This window comes from Hippopotamus amphibius, chromosome 3, assembly GCF_030028045.1.
Source record: "Hippopotamus amphibius kiboko isolate mHipAmp2 chromosome 3, mHipAmp2.hap2, whole genome shotgun sequence".
Classification (NCBI taxonomy): Eukaryota; Metazoa; Chordata; class Mammalia; order Artiodactyla; family Hippopotamidae; genus Hippopotamus; species Hippopotamus amphibius.
In genome coordinates this window covers 159,432,943-159,458,228 of record NC_080188.1, presented here as the reverse complement: position 1 = coordinate 159,458,228, position 25,286 = coordinate 159,432,943, and the positions used below count along the sequence as shown (strand labels likewise).

Here is a 25,286-nt window from a genome sequence, read left to right as displayed (position 1 = left end):
ATCACTTGCTTAGTCATCTTGCTCCACTCCCTCCCCATCCCTCCAAGAACGTTGGGACCTTATTACATACGCGTAGAGCCGAAACCTAACAAAGCCTGGTTCATGGGAGACATGGCAATAAATGAAGAAATAAGCCTTCCCCTTAATGCCAGCTCATTCAAAACACCTTGCTTGATAAGCCCAGCTGGAAGTGGTCTCCGCACACACTTACTGCCTAGATTAGTCATGTAAGCCTTCTCATATTCTGCCACGTATTTGATATTTAAGCACGTGTCCACAGAGGGCAAACAAAACTGACATTTCTTTATTTCCCTCCATTCTTAGCACATGGGATATACTCGATAGCTATGTGTTAAGTGAATGGAAGTAGTATTAGGAAAGGTAGGAACCACGGTATGTTTCACGTCTACAAAGAAGAGTCCTGAATAGCTAAGAGCATGCATAGCAGGACTGGGTGTTACCAGCTATATAACAATGGTATGCTGTCATATAGTCAGTAACAATATGTTCTATATGATAGGGGAATATACAATAATGACCCTACTGCATATATCACTCTAGCCATAAATGAATTATATGCTCTTTCATTCATTCACTGTTCATTCCACAAACATTGACTGAATGCCTCCTAACTGCTCAGCAGTGCAAAAGGCATATGTGATATGATAGGAGCACAGTCCTGGCCCTGCCTTCAAGGAGCTCACAGCCCAACAGAAAGAGACTGGCAAGGTGACAAGTGATTATAATTCCAATGTGTACAAATCATGGTAACAGTGAAAGCATAGAGGGCACCATGGAAGCACAGCAAAAGGGTACCTAATTCAACCTTAGACTAGAACCAGGTATCCCAGAAAAGATGCAGTGTGAGGTAAGAGAAGAAGATGCAGAAGTAGGAAGGAACAGAGAATGGGTGGAGGAGGAGCTGAACAGGCAAAGGCTCTCAGTGAAGAGACAGCTGATGGCCCTGGAGGACAGCAAAGAGTCCAATGGAGCCAGAACATCAAATTGAGCGAGGGACTGTTAAGAGAAAAGGGTTCTCTCCCCTCTCACACTGAAACCCCTCAATCCAGCCCTCAGCCCCTTTACTCCACAGAAGCAAGCTCTCTTGATAAGGTTAGTAATAACCCCCAGTTGACAAACTCCATAAGGCTTCATCACCCTCAACCTCTCAGAAGCATTGGACTCTGGTGACCACTTCCTCCTTTCCCAAAACACGCTCTTTGTTCTTCTTTGTAAAATATGCTCCCTAGTTTTTCTTTTCTATTTACCAAGAGAAGTTAGCCTTCTCTAGCCAGTCCTTTTTTATCTGTTTTACAGGCTCAAGATTCTTCACCTGGGCTGAAAGTGCTTAAGTCCTAAGATCTCAGTCCTTGTTTGAAGACTAAATTCCTCCCTGGGCCTACAGGGTCATCCTTGGTCAGAGACCTCAAATGACCCCCTACACATGTGCTCTGTGCACACCACACAATGGCCTTCTTCAGGCCAGAGAACTGCCACATTCTCCTACCACAGGGCCTTTGGACATGCTGTTCCCTCCTCCTGGAATACTCTTTTCTCTTCTACTCAACCTTCAGATCTCAGGTCAATCCACCTCTCAGCAGAGGAGCTTTCTATGATGAGAACAAATCCCTCTACACAGGTTCTGAGAGCACCGTGGATCTCCCCTCCACAGTACCCGTCACAGCGCAATTCTCTCATTCTTTAAATTCGCATCTCTCTTCCCCATTAGACTGTCAAGCAGCAAGTGCTCAAAATACAGGGAATGAAAGAGAGTAGCCAGGGCCAGAGCAGGAAGGCTGCTGCAGGAATATGGACTCCTTCCTAAGGCTAAGGGTGATGGTCACAAAGGCTTCTCAAAGTGTGGTCCATGGACCACAGAATCACCTTAGTTGCTTAACAATATTCAGATTACTGGGCCCTATCCCAAACTACTCAGTTAGAATCTAGATGTGGGCTCCTACTCTGCCACTTAACAAGCTTTGCAGGTGGTTCTATCACGTACTACCATTTGAGGCCTATTCCTCAGTCCACTAGTAATAGTAATACGGAATCTCACCACGGTTCCCAGGGAACACACCCTGAGGGGGGCAACCAGGGGTGCCGGGAGCAATCTTCACTCAAGGCAAAGAAGCAAAGGCCTGGCCTCCGCTCGACTGATGAGTAATGTAGCTGGTCCTACTTTTCCCAAGCCCAGGCCCAGGCCCAAGCAGGAGACATTATATCACGTAAAACCAGGAGAGAGGGCAAAGAGGAGAAGCAGTGGATGGAAAGCTCCAGGGGGTCCAAGGATGAGAATCTGAGGTTCCGTTACCCAGAACCCTGGTGGGCATAATTTTCCATCCCCGATGACGCCTATTCAGCCTCTTTCTTTTCCTCAGGAGCCTCCAAATTTGAGTCTTATCCTTTGCTTTGGCACAAACACCACTGATGGTGGTTTTCACACCTTCACCACTGATGAGGGTTTTACTCCTTCCCACCCACTGCGGAAAAGAGGACAGACTCCCCCTCGTCTATTGTCCCTGAAATAATGAAAGTCCTTGAAATTTTTCCTTTTTTTGTCCTTGTGGTGATGGTGGTGATGGTGGCTGGTGGGTTTGCTGGTTTTCAGCCTCTCATGAGCAGGAATAAAAGGCTTGTTTTCTTTACTCACCCCCTTCTCTTTTTTGCACCAGACCCAATAAAGACACACAAATTCCCTCTTGGATTCTAATGGTAAGTTGTTCAATACAGAAGAGATAGAAATGTTCACATTTTAAAGACACCTAGAATGCACGCTGTCAGAGGGGGGCCCAGAAAAAGCCTCGGGTACAACATAGGAGACAGATTCTATGGAAACAGGTGGCATCTTATCAATGCACCATAAATGCAGTCAGGATGGCAAGTCAGCCACTGGGAATACATTAAGTTCAACCCATACTTCACACGTAGGCCAATTTCCCTCTTATCTCTTAAAGGAGCGGGGGGTGTGGGGGATGATCTTTCACCTGGAAAATATCTGTTTGTTGAGGGCCTAGTACGTGCCAGGCCCAGTGCTAGATGGCGCACAGAGCAGGTGTCTGAGAATCTATAGAAAAACTCTCTCAGTAGCTTATGGATTCTTGCCTTATCCAAAAGGTAATAAATGTCAAACGGACTTCCTCAGATTATCACCAAAGGCAAAAACTATAGGAAAAGAATAAGAGACTTGACTGCATACAAAGGTAAAACTGAAACATGAAAATACCTATAAACATTTCAGGGAAATAGCACTTTGAATTTAATCCTCAGAAGTGAGGTGGGGCAAAAAGCAGACTAGTTTGCTGGGGGCGGGATTAGACATAAAATGGTGCTGAGGGCTCAGAAGGTTAAGGATTAGCAGATGTGGGTCAATTCCCCATCCTTGTTGACAAAGAGGGTTTGACCGAGCCTGATGTAAGATAAAGAAACAGAGAAGGGGGACTTCCCTGGTGGCACAGTGGTTAAGAATCCACCTGCCAGTGAAGGGGACACGGGTTCAATCCCTGCTCCAGGAAGATCCCCACATGCTGCGGAGCAGCTAAGCCTGTGCACCACAACTACGGAGCCCATGTGCTGCAACTACTGAAGCCCATGCACCTAGAGCCCGTGCTCCACAACAAGAGAAGCCACGGCAATGAGGAGCCCACGCACCACCGTGAAGAGTAGCCCCTGCTCACCACAACTAGAGAAAGCCTGTGTGCAGCAACAAAGACCCAACACAGCCAATAAATAAGTAAAATTTTTTTAATGGTCCACATCAAAAAAAAAACTTCAAAAAAAAACAAAAAAACAAACAGAGGAGGAGGAGGAAGAGAGCCATCAAGGCGGCCATAGGCCAGGGGACACAGGAGGAGGAGGCAAAGGCAGGAGAAACAAAGTCCAGTTTCCATGTGGGCACGAGGTGAAGCCCCCTCCCCACCTCCACTGGGGCAGCCCTTTCTGGATTGCCGTTTGTAACATAAGGGGTGTAACATAAGAACAGAAGCCCCATGGACCCCACACCACTCCCTTGTCAGTTACTCAGGGTTAAAAGGCGACTCCCCATCTCCTCATCCTTCGGTGCATAGAGGCCGACCCACTGTCCAACTGCCCCTCCCCTCACCCCCCTGCACCATCTCGCTTTCTACGGAGTCAGTACAAAAGCCATCATCACTCTCAGGTACCCCTAAGTTCCAGAGCCTATCAAACACGCCTTACACTCCAGACCCTGGAAGAGGAATCCACTTCAGCTCCATTTCACTAGAGACAGTGAAAGGCAGTGATTATGAGCACAGATGCTACAGCCACGTGCTTGGGTTCAAATCTCACTCCACCACTTACTAGCGGTATGATGTAAGGATTGAAGCTGTGTAATTCTGTCGGTTTCATCATTTGTAAAATGGGGGCTAACAGAACCTACGTCATAGGAGTTTTGTGAAGAGTAAGTAAATTAAATACATAAAAGCATTTGGAAATGTGCCCGGCACAATGTATGCACTGTTTGCTGCCACTGCTTCTACTATTATTCTCACCCCTGCTATAACAGTTGACCCTTGAACAACATGGATTTGAACTGTGTGGGTCCACTTATACTCGGATTTCTTTCAATAGTAAATACTATAGTACTATGTGACCCGAGGTTGATTAAATCCAAGAATGCGGAACCACGGATACAGAGGACTGACTATAAATTATATATGGATTTTCAACCATCAGGAGGGTGGGCGCTCTCACCCCTGCATTGTTCAGGGGTCAACTGCATCTGTTGTGAGGCTGTGTTTTCAAAGCACTTCCCTCCGAGTCCTGCTTCTGCATACTTCATCTTCCATAGTAGCCCCTCTCTCAGAACAATCCTGTCTCTAAAGACCAACAGCTGTCAAACTTCTCTCTCACATCAAAGTCTGAACGGAATCTCTTTTCTTCTTGTACGTTTGCAACGTTCTCCCTCATCTGGTATCAAGGACGTGGCACAATGTCTGATAAAATAACAATACTAATTAAGTAAGAAAGGCGTACATCCCTCATCCCTCCCAAGGCAGATTCACTCTCAGGGAAATTGCAAGTAGACAATATTTTGGCATGCCGTGTACGCACATTTAAAGAGAAAAACAGGGCGATCGAGAGGGTGGGGTATTGACAGTGGTCACGGCGTGTGCACCTAAGCAAGGACGCGTCAGTACCAGCAACACAGAGCAACTGCTCAGCCACCAGATCAAACGATTTGAAAATCTGGCTCTTCAGACCTAGTGTCCAAAATTACAGAGAAGAGTGACTATTCAACCATTCAGCACATAGTTCGTAAGTGCCCACGACATGCTGGGCACCGGGGAGGGTGCTGAGGACACAGCGTGGAACAAAACAAGATCTGATCACTGCCCTCAAAGAGTTTATAGTCGGCTGGGGTGTGAGCAAGTTACAGAGACGACCACTGTGGAGCATGGATGCTGCCATGACAAGTACAGGGGTGAGTATTACAATATCTCCATCTTCCAGAGAAGGAAGCTAAGGCACAGAGGGGTCACCAGGTCATAAGGAGCAGAGCCAGGATTCAAACGCAGGCAGTCGGGCTCCACGTCTGGGCTGTGGTGTCTGGCGACCAACGGAAGCCTTCCGTTTGAAGGTGCCCTGGTGTTTCTTGCATCAAAACGCTTCTTACTCTAAACAGTCTGAGGATTCGCTCAGTAATATGTGAACTGAAAACACCCTCCACACAGGGAGAAAATGGAGAGAAGAGCAGGGCAACTGTCTGAAGCAAAAATAAATCCTGGAAGCAAAACATAATGATGGTTCATAAAATCTGCCTCAGCTTGAGATCCCCTTTCTGCTTTGATTTACAGAAGTCCTGTGTTTGGAGGAAAAGGTAAGGGGATTTTTGAAATATGAATGTAAGAAGAAAGAAAATATGTTTTGCTGAGTCTGTTGCGACAGGAATCAGAAGAGAAAAGGGTGGACTAAGAGAGGTATCCAAAATGTGAGGTAATGTACATGGCCAGTAGCTGGCAACTATTTCCAAAAAGAACTCCCACTGGTGTGAGGGGGAGGTCACAATGGTCTAGATTTCAGGGACCCCTGTGCTTCCATTTTAAAATCCACGTCTTCTCCAGATTATCACCCTCCCCCATCACCTTCCACCTGCTCAGCGACTCACCCTATCAGGCCTTTCTTTTCTGGGAAGTTAAAAAACAAACAGTGCAGCCTTTAGTCTCATGTCTGCGATTCTGAGTGTTAGCTAATATGGTGGTGTCTACAGTGCGCCGGCTTGTGTTCACTGCTTTAGTACATGGTCCCACTCGACCCTCACACCTTCCCAGTGAGGCAAACACTAGGCTTCACCCCATTTTAATACCTCAGAGAACTCAAGCATGAGGAGGTGGAATCACGAGCCCAATTACACGGGTGGGGGAGGGCTGGGAGTACTTTAGCACCAGGATGCCGGTGGTCATCTCCACCCAGTGTGGAGGAGCTGGGGCTGGCAGAATAATAGAACTGCACGGGACCAGAGACTTCATCTAGTGACAAGAGTCTGTCTCTCATTTAACAGATGAGGAAACTGAGGCAAGAGTAACGTGATCAAGCTCCCTCCTGAGGGCAGCGCCTGTCTCTTTCCCACCACAGTCTGTATCTCTGAACGGTCATGTCTCAGGCTCAGAGCTGGACTGCAGCCTCTCCTCAGCCCGTCTCAGCACTGCCCACTGCTTCCCCAACCCCACCCATCTCTCAGGTACCTTGGCTTTGTTAGATTTTCAAGTGCAAAGAAGTAAGAAGCTACCACTTTCTGAGGACCGACTATACCCCAGGCTCAATCAACCCTCGCATCACCACTAGGAGGCAAGTGCTATTATTATCTCTGTTTTAGAAACCGAAACATTGACCAGGAGAATTTTAATTATCTGCCCAAATCACACAGCTAGTATCTGGCACAGCAAGCTCTTAGTTACTACACTGCCTCCAAAAACCAAGGGAACTCATTAACAGCACCTGTTAATAAGCCTCTTCTCTCCCTTATGTTCATAATTTCCCTGCTTTCCACCCAACAATGCTGGTAGATATGGTGTGTATTTCACAAACTCCATGCTTGCCATCCTGCCCTGCACCTTGAGGTTAAACGTAATTCAAAGGCAGGATTCATGCATACTCAGCAGTTTGTGTAACTGGTTTTTATTATTTACAGCAGGCCTGGACCAACTCTCCATTTAGGGACCTAAATTCTTCTATTGACCTAACAGCTCATGCAGTCAATGCCCCACTGAAAAAGGGGGTTCAGGTTTCTCCCATCCCCAGCCCAAGGATGTTCCCATATATTAAGGTCTAGTAGCCATCAACAGCACCCAGATTCCTCTGGAATAAGCAGTGAGCCGTGAGTTTGCCTGTGAAGACCTGAGAGCATCATAATTCAAGAAATGCAGAGGGCAAGCTGTGCGAGATTCCTGAGATAATTGAAACTGACCCATAACTCACCAGCCACCATGGGAAATTCTATCATTTTGCACACTTCACTTCCATAGCTAGAAATCAAATCAGAGGAACACGATCAGATTTCTAATTTGGAACCTCGGACACACAATGTCATCTTTAATGACTCCTAGCAAAAGATGCTCATTACAGATCTCAGCCTACCTAAATTAAAACATGAAACCCCAAAATTAAGCAGAAAATTCTCAATTTCTCATGTCTGTACAGCCACAGAAAAATCACACAAGTGGGAATACACATACTCCTTAGGGGTTTGTTCTGCCTGCAAATATTTGAGCAAGAATTACACAAAACAGAAGAGCTAGTAGAAAAAAATAATAATAATAAACCCGTCAGGTCCTAACTTTTAGGTTTGGGCCATCTGGGCGAATAGCAATTTTTCATGATCAACTTGAACTATCATGTCAGGGAACATCATGTCTCTGCTGATGGCTAATTTCATCTCTTCTGTGATGTAGAGCTCAGATTCCTCTGATACAGTAGGCTGCTGGCTTCAAGTCTTCTCTCACTGCTAAGTGGACTGAAAGATGGTGCAGTCAGCACAGTGTTCAGGTATGAAGGCTCCTTTCAAATGGGAAGCTAAAAATCCATCTCTCATCCTCAGTCCTAAACCTCATCCAGTGTGGGTTTTCTAGACGCTTGGGTAGCCATTAAACAATCTCCGGAGATTGTTTTTAAATCTCTTCCTTCCACTTCCCATCCACCTTGCCCTTTGTGTCACGGTATGAGTGGCCGCCACGGACCAGCAGAATGATTTGCGTCACCAGCTTTCACACCTGCTCATGACTCAATCATTCTCGAGTCTAAACCCAGGAAGGCGGAGCAATGCCCTGTCTGCAGCAATGCCTCAATGATGGCCCAGAAATATTAGATGTAAAGAGAAACTACAGTTTCAAATTTTATTCTCCTTTGACATGCCTTCTTACAGAGAAAAGTTAGCGAATGGGGACGAGGACCACTGCAGGTTATGCAACCAGATCCTAACCGTGAACACGGTAAACTAAGGATGGAGTAGCATCATAAATAGTGCAAAGGAGAATCTAAATTTTTTTTCAGTTAAAAAACTACCTCTTCTGAACCTTAAATTGTGCACCAAACGGCTCAAAAAGAGTTCATCTCCCTTCCTAAATTCAACTACTTAATGTAGAATAGTTATTGTACAAAGAATGAAGGCCCAAGTGTTTCTACATATAATTGGCAAACCAGAAAACCCTTCAAGAAACTAAAACAGGAGGACTGGGAGTGTGAGATTAGCAGATGTAAACTATTATACATAAGATGGGTAATCAACAGGGTCCTACTGTACAGCACAGAGAACCATATTCAATATCCTGCAGTAAACCATAATGGAAAAGAGTATACAAAAAAGAATGTCTACATGTATATAACTGAGTCACTTTGCTGTACAGCAGAGATTGGCACAACATTGTAAATCAACTACACTTCAATTTTAAAATATTAAACTAAAAGAAAAGAAAAGAAACAAAAAAAAACATGAGGAGGAAAATCTACACCCACCCGGAAGGAACCCAGGACACAGTCTAGCTCACTGTCAGGAAAGACCACGTTTGTTATTTCATCACATGCCCTTGTAAGCACCTCCCCAGAGTTCCCTCCTCAGAGAAACTTTTCATTGTTGCTCTCCTGCCCACACAGTAACTGAGAGGGAGGAGTGCGTGCTTCAGCAACCTGGGGTCTACTCTAGTTGAATCCAGTTCCAAACAAGAATGACAAAGGTCTTGGCAGGCATGCTCTCGCCACCTCGGTGGTTTGTATATAACAGAGGATCTTGGGCAAAAAATAAAATAATTAATTAACTAGCCTGGAGCCAGCATGCCTGCCAAGAGTCAAGGGTTTTTTTTGTTATCCCAGCCGACACTGGAGAAGCCCTTTAGGAGAAGGTGCTTCTCGTGAGATGCACGAGCACGAACATTCACAGCGAGGGCGCAGAGGAACCATGCTGGGTGCCCACAAGGCACTCATGACATCTCCCCCTTACGATGCTCCTCCACCCGCAGTCGTGTTGGGTCCCAACCCATTTCTTCAGTAAATTACTTTTATGAGCAGGTCAAAAATGAACAGAGCCTTCCAACCAGGATCACCTTTCAAATAGAACCATTTCCTGGCCCCCCATCTAGAGAGAGCCCCTTTCCTAACCTCACCATCACACCTGGGCAACCTATGATATTCGATGAAGTAATTAAGGACAAATCAAAGCAATTACTTGACATTCCTTACAATCATCAGAGGACATTTCTCATCCCAAGAAGCAAACTGGACCAAACATAAAACGTGTACAAGAGGCTTAGATCAGCTCAGCCGCTGTAATAAATCACTATGGAAAACCAGGATGCTGCATGCTGTGTCTACCCCCTTTCCAGGAGCAACATTAGATATGAAATATTCACTGAGCTCAGAGATGAAATCTAAACGGGATGAGCCAGAATGGATTTTCTGAGCAGGGCCAGGACCAGGGTGAGGCAAATGGAGGCTTCCAAAGAGCGCAATTTAAGTAGGTACAGCCTCCCACAGACATGCAAGCCCCCCACCCTGAGGTTCTTACATTAGCTGTGCAGGCGCAAAAGCCAGCCTGCCACCTGTTCCACACTGGAAGCGATAACAAAACACAGCGGCAAGCAAGCCCACCTGGAGAACAACAATCAGAAACAGCAGGGGGAGCTGAGGGGTCTCTTAGAACAAAGACTCCAGGCCAACTACACGTCTGTGGGGCAAAATCAAGACGACTCAGGAGACTCAGAAAAAGCGCCTGTCTAGCCAAGTGCGTGAGTATAGGAATAATATAAAGACAAAAGCTAACGTCTGTAAATACCTATGTGCCAGATGCTTTTTTTAAATACTTATTTACTCCTTTATTTATTTAGTTAGGCTGTGCCAGGTCTTAACTGCAGCATCAGAACTCTTAGTTGCAGCATGTGGGATCTAGTTCCCCAACCGGGGATGAAACCCAGGCCCCCTGCGTTGGCAGTGTGGAGGCTTAGCCACTGGACCACCAGGAAAGTCCGTGCCAGATGCTTTAAATGTACATATTTGCTTATTTAATCGTCAAAACAACTGACAGAGATATTATTATTATCATTATTATTACCATGTAAGAGAGAAGAAAACTGAAACTTAGATTCAGTAAGTTGCCTTGGATCTGAGAGCTAGTAAATGCCCTGGCCTGTGCTATTAACCTAAGTCTATTCTTTTAACCTGCAGTCCCACACACAAAGATGCCATTTTCAAGAAAAACAGACATTAATAAATCATCAATATGCACACCACATCCCACGTGAGTATGAAACCACTTTAGACATAACCCTTTGTGCATGTGTACACAGACGTGACGGGAAACTTTCTTGTCTCACAATGTTCATAGCCTGACAGTATTTTTGAGAGGTTCAGAAAACGTGGATTGTCATCCTGTTGGACGGATTTAAAAAAAGGAAGTGCCAAACGCAGCTTGAGTGAAGGGCAGAGAAAGGATGGTGGCCCAGGAGCTTCGAAGCTGGCCAAGCCATGGCTCCTCCCTCTACACATCCCTGAAGGGCCTTAATAAACCAAGCCACTGACCTCCACATCCCCGTGAAACTGAACATGGTGCTCACACAGCGAGGGAGGGGCGGCGGCGTGAGTCCATCCAGGCGCATGAGCAGAGCTGGGACACCAAAGAGCACCAAGTACTTCACATAGAAGAAGAGCACTTGGGCCAACGCCAGTCCTCCTGAAAGACAGAGGGACCCATTAGACACAGTGACAAGAAGCAGAGCAGTCTCCTGGGAGAGATGCAACACTCCAGGAAACACACCACCTGCTCCCTCTTCTCCCATCACTTCCCGCCCTTCCCCGCAACTCACACGTTTAACAAGTCTCCCACATCAGTTCTGGGCAATGAGATTTTTGGATTAACAAATATTGAAATCTCCTTTATTATTGCGACAGGCAACAGGACCTCTTAGCAGTCATGCTTTTACAGATCTAGAAAAGGGCACACTTTTAAAACATATGTAGGGCTTCCCTGGTGGTGCAGCGGTTAAGAATCTGCCTTCCAATGCAGGGGACACAGCTTCGATCCCTGGTCCGGGAAGATCCCACACGCCGAGAAGCAACTAATCCCATGTGCCACAACTACTGAGACTTCAGTCTAGAGCCTGAGAAGCACAGCTACTGAGCCCACGTGCTCCAACTACTGAAGCCTGCACACCTAGAGCCAGTGCTCCGCAACAAGAGAAGCCCCCGCCCTCTGCAACTAGAGAAAGTCCGCTCGTGGCAACGAAGACCCAACGCAGCCAATAAATAAATTTTTAAAAAATCTTTTAAAAAGAAAAGAAACGTGTATATGGCATTAAAAAACTATTAGAAAGGAAAAATCCTTCTCAAATCCTTTCAAAACCTCACATGAGTTCCCACCCACTAGGATGGCTAGAAGCATAAAGTCAGGTCAACAAGGGGGCAAAGATGTGGAGAAACTGGAACCATCATACACTGTTGGTAGGAATGTAAAATGACGTGGTCATCTTTTTTTTTTTTTTTTGGCCACGCCACACAGCATGTGGGATCTTAGTTCTCGGACCGGGGATCGAACCTTCGCCCCCTGCAGTGGAAGTGCCGAATCTTAACCACTGGACTGCCAGGGAAGTCCCGATGCAGCCATTTTAGAAAACATTTGGCAGTTCTTAAATGATTAAACACACAGTTACCATATGACCCAGCAATTCCACGCTTGAGTATATGCCCAAGAGAAATGAAAACAGATATCCACATAGAAACCTGTACCAGAATGTTCGTAGCAGCATTACTCACAATAGCGAAAGATGGATTCACCCAAATGCCCACTGACGGATGAATGGATAAATAAGACAGTATAGCCATACAGTAGAATATTATTCAGCCAAAAAAAGAAATGAAGTACTGACACATGCTGCAACATGAATCTTGAAAACATCATGCTAAGTGAAGTGAGGCACAAAAGACCCCATATTACATGATTCCATTCATATGAAAGTCCAGAAGAGGGAAACGAAGACAGAAATAGAAACAGAAAGTTGATGACTGGTTCCTTAGCCCTGAGGGGCTGGGGAATGAGACTGGTTGGGGGGCGGGCAGCTAAATGGTAGGGTTTCTTTTGGTGATGAAATGTTCTAAAATTGGTGCCGGTGACAGTCACACCTATCTGTGATGCACTAAAAGCCGTTGAGCTGTACGCTTTCAATGGGTGAATTATATGGTATGTGAACTGTATCACAATAAAGCTATTTAAAAAAAACAAAAAACAAAAAAACATAAGGGCCCCGAGAACCAGCTTCCTGGCCAGAACTGCGCCTTTCTGGAGTGAAAGGAATGCAGGGTGTGGGCGCACGGTGAGATCTGAGGCCGAGACACATGCTCTTGCCCCACAGGCCTCCGCCTGTCCCCTCTGAGAGCCACCCATGTCTCCAGCTGGAGCTCAGGATGCTCTACTGATGGACACATCCCCGTGGGCTTCTGGGCCGGCTGCTTCCACCTCTTCACCCTGAGAAGGGGAGGGGGAACCAGGGCTATAAGTCTATGGGGCACCACAATCCTGGGCAAGCTGCTGGCCTCAGCAGCGGGGTAAGGAGGTGAAGTGAGTCTGCCAGAGCAGTGCCCGTAAGGAGGCGGCCAGGGGCAAAGTGCACACGGAAACCCTGGAGAAGATGACCAGTGCTCACGTGCTATCCAACCTCCAGACCCACCTTCCGCAGCGTGCAGGGAAATAACACAGGCCAGGCTGGTGCTGCTGATCAGCTTACCTACAGGATAGCCTGAAGGAAATAACTAAGACTTAAAGAAGTACTAGCAGGGGACTTCCCTGGTGGCGCAGTGGTTGAGAATCCGCCTGCCAAGGCAGGGGACAGGGGTTCGATCCCTGGTCCAAGAAGATCCCACATGCCATGGAGCAACTAAGCCCGTGAGCCACAACTACTGAGCCTGCGGGCCACAGCTACTAAAGCCCACAAGCCTAGAGCCCATGCTCCACAACAAGAGAAGCCACTGCGATGAGAAGCCCGTGCACCACAACGAAGAGTAGCCCCTGCTTGCGGCAACTAGAGAAAGCCTGTGTGCAGCAACGAAGACCCAACGCAGCCAAAAAATTAAAAAAAAGAAAGAAAGAAAGAAAAAAAAGTATTAGGAGAAGATATTATTGTCTGGTCCATCTGATGTTACACGAGGATCTTTGAAAGAACATCACTACCATGAAGTGTGTGTCTATAAATATTAACTCTGTGCCAGAAGAAAGACATAAGCCATTTTCTAAATATACAGTTTGGGCAGAGGCAAACAGTGGTTCAAATTCAAAAGCCACATGTCCTAAAAGGAGAAAACCCCAAGAATCACCATGTCTCCGTCCCTCTCAGGAGTGGTCAAACAAGGTCTTTTTGGAAACCAGACTATAATCATATCTGTTGGAAGGACTGGCATAAAATGGCAGCATTCTTGGATGTATCTGATAAGAGACAAAGAAAAAGCGGATATGTGTACATATGTGTGTGTGTGAATATATATGTATGTGTATGTGTGTGTATAAATATTTATCAAGGAGTGGGATATATGTGCTAACAATATCATCTTAAAAGCTTTTGCTGAGGGGCACAGGACTACCCTGAATGGGGAAGAAATCAGTTCCACTGGCTGAGATGGCAGTGAGGGAAACTCTAAAATATTCCAATATGAACCACCGAATATTCCAATATGACTTTATTTCTGTACAGTTGTTATATATGAGGCATATGAATTAAAATCCATAGCTGAGTCTACATTTTTATGAATCACCATTTGCATACAATCTTCACCATTTGTCAGTACTTTCATACAGGCTCTAGTCAGAAAAACCCCAGAGCTACCAAAATGCAGGACATAAGTAAGAATGACTAATTAAAAGGCACAAAGCTTCCAGAGCTGACAATGATCAGCCTGAAGAACTGAAGGCATCAAAGAACCTCTGGAAGACCGTACATGGACAGTTAAGGCCACCCGGAGCTCTTTTATAGATGAAGCATCAGAGATTTCTTTTCCTTGTTAACGGGATACAAGATCAGGAAGAACCTGTTGCTCCTTGTCTCAAATGCCACCTTTAATTTGACTTTATTTTTGACCAGTTGTTATATATGAGGTATATGAATTAAAATCCATAGCTGAATCTACATTTTTATGAATCACTATTTGCATACAATCTTCACCATTTGTTAGTACTTTCATATGGAATTGGGCTCAGGAAACAGTTGATTTTGTACAGGTATTAAATAGAACTCAGTGGCTAGATCTAATTGAAGATAACATAACTGGGAATTTTTCCCCCAAAATGGATAGAAAGCACAAGAAGCCACATATTTATCAATAAGCAACGTGTTCCATTTACCTAATATTGAGTAATTTTTACGGATTAAGATACAAAAGGCTTAATTTTTGCCTTGACATTTTAGTTACTGATTCATAAGCTTATAGAGAAAGAAATGATGCATAGTGGTTGCTAACGCAGTATGATTGTAATTTCTGTATTGTTTAGTCTTTCCGAAAAACAGATGTGTTTACACCCATGAGTTTAACAATTCCGCTCTCTTGCTGTTGACTTTCACCATCCCTATGAAAGATGCACGGGCTCATTCTTCTTTCCCCTTGACTTAAAGATTAGTCTTTTCCTTATAAGATTTGGTCTAAGGTTTCAGGGTTAACCCTAAAAGTTAACAATCTCCCATTAGGCATATGATATGTTAGAAGGTAACATAAGAAAAATAAATGTCACTTACATGTGGAATCTAAAAAATGATACAAATGAACTCATTTACAAAGCAGAAATAGACTCACAGATGTAAAAAAACAAACTTCTGGTTACCAGAGGAGGGAGAGGAGGGATAAATTGGGAGATTGGGACTGACATGTATAAAATAGATAATCAATAAAGACCTATAGTATAGCACAGAGAACTCTACTCAATACTCTGTAATGACCTATATGGGAAAAGAATCTAAAAGAGAGTGGATATATGTGTAACTGATTCATTTAGCTGTACAGCAGAAACTAACACAACACTGTAAATCAACTATATTCCAATAAAATTTAAAAAAAAAGAATACAAGTGACTCTACTCTGATTGAAAGTCATTTGAACTCACTTTCATTGTATTTAAACATACAAAATTTAGAAAACATTTTAATATTTAAAAACATTTGCCAGGGTTATATCTAAGAGACTCTCTCACTAGCAGGAGTTATGATCAGTTTTTGCCTAACCTAACCTGTTCCTCCCAAAAAAGTCATAGATGAGGTCATACGTTATGCTCATTCATTCAACAGGCATGTCCTGAGCACCTGACTGCTGAATCACTAGTTAGTTGCTATGAAAAGTAGACTAGAGGCCAGACCAAGTGGGGACCCAGGCGTCAAGGGGCTCACAGGTCAGTTACATTACGGTCCCATTTATCTTTCCCTTTGGCACTTGGTGTTTCCTCCTGCCTTTATGCCCTATCCCACTTTCTCCTGGCAAAATCCCATTTATCCTTCAGATCCTAGTTCCAATATGGCCTCTTCTTCATAAGTTCTCTATGCTTCAAGCAAAATCAGTAACTTATTTTGCATTAATTTAATGTATAATTATTGAGCACCAACCGCTTACCAGATACTGAGCAATAACAATGTTGAATAAAGACGCGAGATCCCCGCTTTATAGAGTATACAGCCTGTTAAAACCATCAGAAAAGAATGTAAATCAGGAGTGGGATTAACACCCACACCTCTAGAACTCACAGTGACTCAGACACATTTGTTAGAACACTTAGCAACTATTCATTGTAATTATTACATGCCAAGTATGGTGTAGATGCTTGGTATACATCGGTGGATACTCCTGCCTTCATGGGGCTTCCATTCTAACAGGAGTCAACAAAAAACAGACATAAAAAAATAAATTCTATATGGATACAAAGAAAGTATGGCTGAATGTATTCTCCAACAGTGGCTGCAATGGTATCTTCCGTCCCACGTGCCCTTCTGCAATGTAATGTTGCCGCTCCCCCATCAAAAGCAAATCTCGGCAGATCCTAGGACCAAGAGACATACAAAAAGTGATGCTGTTCCAGCTCCAAGTGTAGCCTGTCAGTGGCCTGGCAGCTTCTGCTTCCTGCCCTTTGGAACACTCACTCTTGGATCCAGTTGCCAGGCTGCAAGATGCCTGAGCCACATAGAGAGGCCACACGAACATGCTCTAGAGGACAGAACCAGCTGAGCTCCCAGCCAAGTCAGCCTCAACTGCCAACCGTGTGAGGAGCCACCTTCGATGTCCTGCCCAGTAGAACCTTCAGGGTCTGCAGCGCCAGCTGAGGTCTCGTGGCAACCACAGGAGAGATCCCAAGCAAGAACTACCCAACCAAGTCCCGTCAACCAAAGGAACAGTGAGAGAGAGGAAATCATTGTTTTCAACTAAGTTTGGGGATAGTTTGTTATTCGGCAACAGCCAACTGGGACAGAGGGTGACAAACGCAATGGAAAGAGAAAAAAATATTGTTGCGCAGGAAAAGGGAACTCAGAATGCAGAGGTGGCAGGTGCTGCTATTTTTAAAAGGGGAGTCAGGATGGTCCTCATTGAAAAGAGGATATTTGAGCAAAAACTTGAAGGTGAGGGGTGAGCTATGCAGCCCCGTGCTCTCTCCAGGCTCTCATCATACTTTGTTCTCCTGGTTTGTGCTGTGATTATCACACCAGACCACAGTTGTACCCATCCTGCGAGACCACAAGCTTTTCAAGATCAGGAATTATATCTTACGCCTCTTATATTCCCAGCACCTAATAGCTGGCCTATAATAAATGCTTAACAAATGCTTCCTTGAAAAGTAACTGAATTGATAATTCACCCTGTAGTATGAAAACTATTTGTATCAGGGTTTTTCTGGGAAGTAGACTGATATTCTAAAATCTTAGTCCTCTATTCTGAGGGCTAAGTTACGATTGAAGTTCAGACCTGCCATCACATGAAAGAATCCTCTGTGGGTCTGGGACCTCCCAGCGTCAAGAACAAAGCCAAAAGGGGACACAGAAACAGAAGTCCTAGGTCTATGCTTGCTACTGCCTCAAGGTGACTCAATGTGTGGTGAATTCTCCAACTGGAAGGGCCTCAAACTCAACTTGTCCAAAAGAGAATGAGGCTTTCTCCCCCTCAAAACCGGAAACAGAGCAGACTTTCGAAACAGGAGGAGATTAATTCTACAAAAAGTTCTAGGAGAAAGGGGACTGAGAAAAATCCCTGGTTCCCTGGTGTCCAGCCCTTCCTCCACTGACACCCCGACCTACCCAGCCCTCCATAGTCTCTCTGCATTTGATACGACCTCACCATAATTTTTTTTTTTTTGGCTGCATTGGGTCTTCGTTGCTTCGTGCAGGCTTTCTCTAGTTGTGGTGAGCAGGGGCTACTCTTCATTGCGGTGTGCAGTCTTCTCATTGTGGTGGCTTTTCTTGTTGTGGAGCATGGGTTCTAGGTGCGCAGGCTTCAGTCGTTGCAGCACGTGGGCTCAGTAGTTGTGACACGTGGGCTCTAGGGTGCATGGGCTTCAGCAGTTGTGGCACACAGGCTCAGGGACCTTCCTGGACCAGGAATCAAACCCATGTCCCCTGCATTGGCAGGTGGATTCTTAACCACTGTACCACCAGGGAATTCCAACCTTACCATAATTTGAACCGATATAAAGCAGCTGGTGATGGACTTCCATTTGGCTTTCCCCCTCCTCTCAGCTCTGGTCCTCAAACAAGTGGCTGAAGAATCTTATGTCAGAGGGGCAGGTGTGAAGGGGAAAGTGAGTCAGGCCCAACTCACTTTTCCTCCCTGGAACTACTCATTTTACCCAATCTCACCCTTCACGCTTTCTCTGCTCACACTTATTCCTGTGCCTAAAGGTCCTCCCCTCTCCATTTTGTCTACCGAAACTGTATCCTTCTTTAAGGTCCCACCTAATGCCATTATTTCACGAAGTTTTCCCAGACGCTCCAGCCAAAACAGTCACATGCTTCCTTGCAAGTACATAACATGGGACAGCTTTCTGTGAAGTCCAGTCACTACAAGCTCTGTGGGGCAGGGGCCACCGCTGAACTCTCTACCTCCATCCGCAAGCAATGTCTGGCACAGTGTGGATATGACCATTGGGTATTTGCTGAATGAAGAAATGGACCGAAAAAATAAATGCACTTTCAGGTACATTAATGCACTGCTATTTTTTATTCAGCCCTTGGTCATAAGTATTACTCCCACTGTTAGATTTTAAAAAACGAACATCTATAAGAATTATGACCTCCTCAAGTCTCAGGGGTCATCCACATTGGATCCTAAAAGCCAGGTCTCTTGTTTCCAAAATCAGTGACCTCTCCCCTCTAGTGACAAGCCTTCACAAACAAGAGAACGGGTCAAGTCATGTTTTATGCCACAGTTTGCCAAGGATTGAAGAGAGATGCTCCTCGACTCTGCTGGGCTGCTGCAGAGCTGCTGTCTTTGCATATCTGAGCCCTGTCCTTGGTTTGCCCACAGTCAGTGAAAGGCACCGTCTCCAGCTTCACTCCGTTTCAGAAGGCATGTTGTCTCTGCGCTGTCATACTGTCGTATCTGTCCCCACCAGCCTGTGCCATCCTGACCCACCACTACATGCTCATCTCCAGCCTGTCCTAGGCTGCTGCCTCAGTCCATGCCCTGATCTCACTCTGGACCTTTTCTGCTCCAAGGCGAATGACTCCAGTCACTTTTCTCCTGCCTACATCTAACCTATTCTAGATTTTGTGAACCATTCTGTGATTGTCTGTTCAGATTAGGAAGCCTAAATACTTTATAAAGGTTTCTTCTCACATAAAGCTCTTTATAAGAATTTTCATGCCTACAGTGAACAATACTGTATTTTACACTTAAAAATGTGTTAAGAGCATAGAACTCATGTTAAGTGTTCTCACCACAATAGTTTTTAAAAAAAGAACCTTTCATATATAAGATCTGGGTAAGTACTAGAAGTATAAAGATTAGTCAATAAGGATATAGATCAGGAACCACAACCTAAATAGAAGTAGTGCCACAAACTAAATAGAACTGGAGATTTTTCCCTTCCTGCTGGGGGTATCAGGAGGAAAGGGAGCTCACATGCTGGGAAGGTCAACACCAGAGGTCAGAATTACCATGATGTTCACAGGTTCCTGTAGAGACACTGAAGAAAAGATAGCTATTGCCTTGCAGTGGTTATATAACCTTCTTCATCAGGAGGAGAAGATGGACTGGTGCCGGGAAAACCAAGTCAGTAAATGTGATTGATGGGGGAAGGGCATGAGGTAATAGAACTGAGGAATTGCTACCAGGAGCTCCAGAAGAGCAAGAACTCAAGTCAGGAAGGAAAGAATGGCATGCTGGTGAGAGATGCTGCCAAGAGCATCTTGTCCAGCCTGCTGAGGCCAAGGAGATAAAAGAAATTCAACAAGTAATGACAGCAAGCTCTGTAGTTTCAACCCAAACCTAAGGATTTAGAAATTGAACCTGTACCCCCACCAGGTAGGAGCCAGTGTTTCACATACTGGGCTCAACAGGATAACTAACCTGCTGAAGGAGAAACCAGCTGGAACCTAGTAATGAGTTCAGACTCATCCACCACATCATCCTGAGCTGCATGTCTAACTAATGTGAACACCTGTCCTTTACCTACCCAGGCATGGTTTGTATCACAAAATTCCCTGCTCATGTTACAGTAATAATATGGTCTAAACAACTGGCTGTACATGTAGATGACAAGGTCACCCACACCCAGCAGTTGACTCTCCAGGGCTCAAAAAGGAGGGTGGTCCCAGGACCCAGGCTTCATCTGCCGCATGAGCAGTTCAAAGAAGGCTGCTTCTTAGAAATGCAAATACTGAGTATTCAGTGCAAGTAATGCCAAACCAAGGAGCTGGGAGGAGGCAAAAAGAAAAAAAAAAGGGCAATGAGTTGGAGAGGCTAGAGGAACAGCAACCAAAGTGCCCAAGCCTCCAAACTAGAAATGAGCTAAGAAGGTAGATGAAGCAAGAACACACTCAAGTTGTTCAAGAGTGATCTTGGAGATGTAACATTCTGGCCACACAATTTCCTTCTGAGTGACGTACAGGAGAGGACAGAGATGCCAGGCTGTAGTCCTCAAGTGGGTCCTCATTTGGGAGTGGGGGGAGCAGCGGCCAAGCAAGGAGATGAAGGCCTAGGCTTTCCTGATGGGGGGTAAGTCAGAGCTCTGCCCTTTTTTCTTGCTCAATGACTATGAGGGTGGGACCCACCATATCCTTTACATGTGGTTCCTCAAACGACTCTAGTTCATCTTCCAGGTGCCCTACTAATTACTAACAACTATTTAAAATAATAGTCACATATGTAGTGAAAGTGTAAAGAAACACATGAGAGCAAAACACCAAACTTGGGATAGCAGTTACCATTTAAGGACAGTGGTTACCATTTATAAGGAGGGAGGGAAAGGCAATCAGGAGGGGTCCCAATGCGTCTCCATGAAGAGGGGTCTTCAACTATGTTGGTAATACTTTTTAAACTAAGTGATGGATAAACACGTATTCACTATATTTTTTATGGCTTTTTAAATCTCAAATGTGTGTGTGTATGTGTGTGTGTGTTTGTGTAAAATATAGTCTCACTGCCAGGGCAAGTTAACCAACAAACTAGTTTATGAGAATACATTCTGCCATAATAATAGCAGCTACTGATTATTAAGCACTTACTCTCTATATATACCAAGCGATATGCATCATCATTTTTCATTCTCACAACATACCTCTCTGTGGGCATGGGTATTATTACGACGCACATTTTATAGATAGGAACCTGGGCACACACACAAAAAAAAAGGTCACAAAACTTGCTTAAGATCACACACTAAATTAGCAGAGTCAAGATCTAAACCTGGATCTCCTGCGTCCAAGTCACCACGTTTACTAGATTCACATACAACTCTGAGACCAGACTCAGAACAGAGTCTGTGTGAGGTACACCAGATGACAGGACAACAAGGGAGCTGTTAAAGGGAGCCATAGGAGGTATTCCAAGCAGAAAAAACAAGCAGGGACAGAGCTCTAAAGACCCTCAGGGAAGCCAGCCTCCAGGAGCACACAGTAAGCAAAGATATGCAAGAAACAAATGCACTGTGATGAGCAACTCCGGGTTCATGGATTTGAGAATTCTGATCCTCTTAGCATCAAAATAAGTAGTTATTAACTCAGAAACTCAGAGAGTTTACCTTCCAAAATACTTAATCTTTGGGCATATTAGTTCATACAAAATCTAGTTTTCAAAACTTTTTTTTAAATTAATTAATTAATTTATTTATTGGCTGTGTTGGGTCTTCGTTGCTGTGTGTGGGCTTCCTCTAGTTTCAGAGAGTGGGGGCTACTCTTCGTTGCAGTGCATGGGCTTCTCATTGCGGTGGCTTCTCTTGTTGCGGAGCATGGGCTCTAGGCGTGTGGGCTTTGGTAGTTGCGGCACATGGGCTCAATAGTTGTGGCTCACGGGCTCTAGAGTGCAGGCGCTATAGTTGTGGCGCACAGGCTTAGTAGTTCTGCGGCATGTGGGATCTTCCCGGACCAGGGCTCGAACATTTGTCCCCTGTATTGGCAGGCAGATTCTTAACCGCTGTGCCACCAGGGAAGCCCCAAAACTTTCCTCTTGTTAGAGTTTAAAGCACCAAAATGCCTCTCTTCAAAGAAAAGGTATGTTGCTAGGGGGAAAAAGTTATCTGCAAAGAATATTAAATCCTATTTGCTCATCCTCTTTAATATAAAAATTGTTAACATCTTTAGGGAAAAAGCCAAAAGCCACAATAAATCACACTCAATATCAAAATTATAATTGCCCAATAAAAATATTAAATACATCACAAAATATATCTTAAAGCAAAACCAAAGTGTTCCAGAAGCATTTTTAAATGGTAAAATAAATTTAAAATCTTTTTAAAAAATGACTGTTGTCATGCAACAGAATGGACATGCTGAATTAAGAGTTTATGTAAGTCTACAAAGGCCCTTCCCCATCCAAACACTGTGAGGGAAGAAGAACCCACACAGCAGAAGCAAAGTAACACTACACACACAGCTACATAAGACTTAATGAAGTCATGTGGGAAAAGGAGGGAGATTTACATGGAGTTGAGTGACCTGAAAACTCTGAAAAGCAAATTTGCAGGTAGAGACCAGGTGTAGATTACTGTTTGAATTTGGATGCTTCAATGTGACTCACTTTGCCCAGAAAAAGTGGTCTGTAAAAGCTATGTGCAAGAAGAATTGGAAATTAACTACTAATTAAAGTATTCTATTGCAAATCCTCAAGGAGCCAAAAATTCCCTTTAGGAAGCAAATAATTGCCTCCCCAAAGTATCCAACAAGTTCATATTTCCATATATCAACTTTGCTTAAAAGAAAAATACATCTATTTTATGTTATCAAGAAGTTAGCAGTACACTAAGCTACCTGAGCACAATGATGGGTTAGGTAGGGATCAACAAAGATCACAGTATTCTGAGGGATACTGGGAGGGAGAGGGAGAGGGAGGGCAAGGGATAGTTAGTGTTGGTTGTTTTGTTTACATCTTTATTGGATTATAATTGCTTTACAATGTTGTGTTAGTTTCTGCTATACGACAAAATGCTGTATGTATCCATATATCCCCTCCCTCTTGAGCCTCCCTCCCACCCTCCCCACCCCACCCCTCTAGGTCATCACAAAGCATGGAACTGATTTCCCTGTGCTATATAGCAGCTTCCCACTAGCTAACTATTTTTTTAAGCTCTTTATTGGAATATATTTGCTTTACACTCTTGTACCAGTTTTTGAGGTACACCAAAGTGAATCAGCTGTATTTATACACATATCCCCATATCCCCTCCCTCCCGTGACTCCCTCCCACCCTCCCTGTCCTGGCCCTCTAAGGCATCACCCATCATCAGGTTGATCTCCTTTTGTTATACAGCAACTTTCCACTAGCTATCTATTTTACAGTTGGTAGTGTAAATATGTCTATGCTACTCTCTCACTTATCTATTTTACACATGGTAGTGTATATCTGTCAATGCTACTCTCTCAATTTGTCCCAGCCTCACCTTCAATAGTTAGTGTTTCAAATAACTGTGGTGCAACTTGCTACTCTTTACGACACCGCATGGAGCAGGCATCTCTCCCATTCTGCAAGCAGGCACCATGAAATTATCCTCGCACCACACAGAGCATCTGTAATTGAACAGTCAAGTCCCACAGTAGTAAATCCCAGTGTAGCTTCGGGTTCACACTGCATTAATTTTAAATAACCTCAGGATTCTAATCCAAGGAGAGAATGTATAAAAATTAATTTTTTCTGCTGTATCTTAACAAACCTTGGAATATTTAATGCCTCCAAAGGGTGAAAAAAATGAAGACTCTTATGCTATCTGACATATGTTTGTGTTCCCAGGTTTCAAGACAAACATCAGATGTCAAATGTCTGATCCCTCTTCCCTCATTCTGGTGCTGTAGAAGGAGAAAAAGCCAATGGATGGCTTTGTTAGCATTTCATTAGCATTTAGATAGGTGCACAGACATTATTTCAACAACAGCTGGTGCTTAAACACTGAGCTACAAAACCCTCTGACTACATGCACTTAGGAGATGGGTCTCTAAAGTCCAACCAGTGAACAATTAAGATTTGAAAAAAGACTCTAATGTACATTCCACAGAGCTTCTGCTAAAATAAATCCCTCCTCAAAAAGTTGTGCTAGTCTATTTACAACAGCCAAAATGTGGAAGCAACCTAAGTGTCTCTCAACAGATGATTGGATTAAGAAGATGTGGGATATATATGTATGTATATACAAAGGAATATTACTCAGCCATTAAAAAAGAATGAAATAATGCCATCTGCAGCAACATGGATGGACCTAGAAATTATCATATTAAGTGAAGTAAGTCAGACAGAGGAAGACAAATATATCACTTTTATGTGGAATCTTAAAAATTGATACAAATAAATATATATACACAACAGAAACAGACTCTCAGACATAGAAAAAAACTTACAGTTATCAAAGGTAAAAGGAAGGGAGGGATAAATTAGGAGTTTGAGATTAACATATACAAATTACATAAAATAAACAACAAGAACCTACTGTATGGCACAGGGAACTATATTCAATATCTTATAATCTTATAATAACATATACTGGAAAAGAATCTGAAAAAGAATATATACATATATACATATGAATCACTTTGCTATACACCTGACACTAACAGAGCATTGTTAATCAACTGCACTTCAATAAAATATGTATATAAAAAAAAAATTTAAGTCGTGCTACAAACGACTCTTACCAAAACTTAACACCATTCTATTCCATAGAGTAAGGTATCACTGCAAATTATCAAAACCCCCTCAAAGGGTAAATGTTCAGGTAATTCTCAAGTCTGCTAGCACTTCAGGGAAAAAAATATTTACAGATTTTATCTATGTGCTTATTTAACCTATAGATTCATTACAATATGTTCCCTCTGTTACCAAGTCCAAGCACGACAGGCCAATAAATCAGGAGACGAGGTGCTGAGGCAAGGAATAACGACTATTCAGAAAGCCAGCAGACCAAGAATTTGTCAGACTAGGGTCCCCAAAAAGCCATCTTATTGGGGTCTGGATGCCAGTTTCTTTCATAGAACAGAGACGGGGAGGAGGTGAGGAAGTAAAGTAAAAAGGCCATTTATCTTGCATAACATCTCCTCTCACGGCCTGCATCAGGGAGGGGATGTGTTAATTTCTTCTTTTCTGCAGCCACCCCCAGGTGGGCAGGGTCAGATTGTCTCCCTGTGAGCTGAACA

General features: G+C 44.0%; 1 protein-coding gene across 7 annotated transcripts in view; it reads right to left on the bottom strand.

Annotated features, from left to right (window-relative positions):
• The window catches only part of HHAT (hedgehog acyltransferase), a 324,736-nt gene that overhangs the window by 181,104 nt on the left and 118,346 nt on the right, over positions 1-25,286 (bottom strand). For all 7 annotated transcript variants that reach the window (XM_057727696.1, XM_057727697.1, XM_057727698.1 and 4 more), the window contains one exon: positions 11,023-11,173. In XM_057727696.1, coding sequence (XP_057583679.1) covers positions 11,023-11,173 — 151 coding nt within the window. The remainder of the gene's footprint in view (positions 1-11,022; positions 11,174-25,286) is intronic.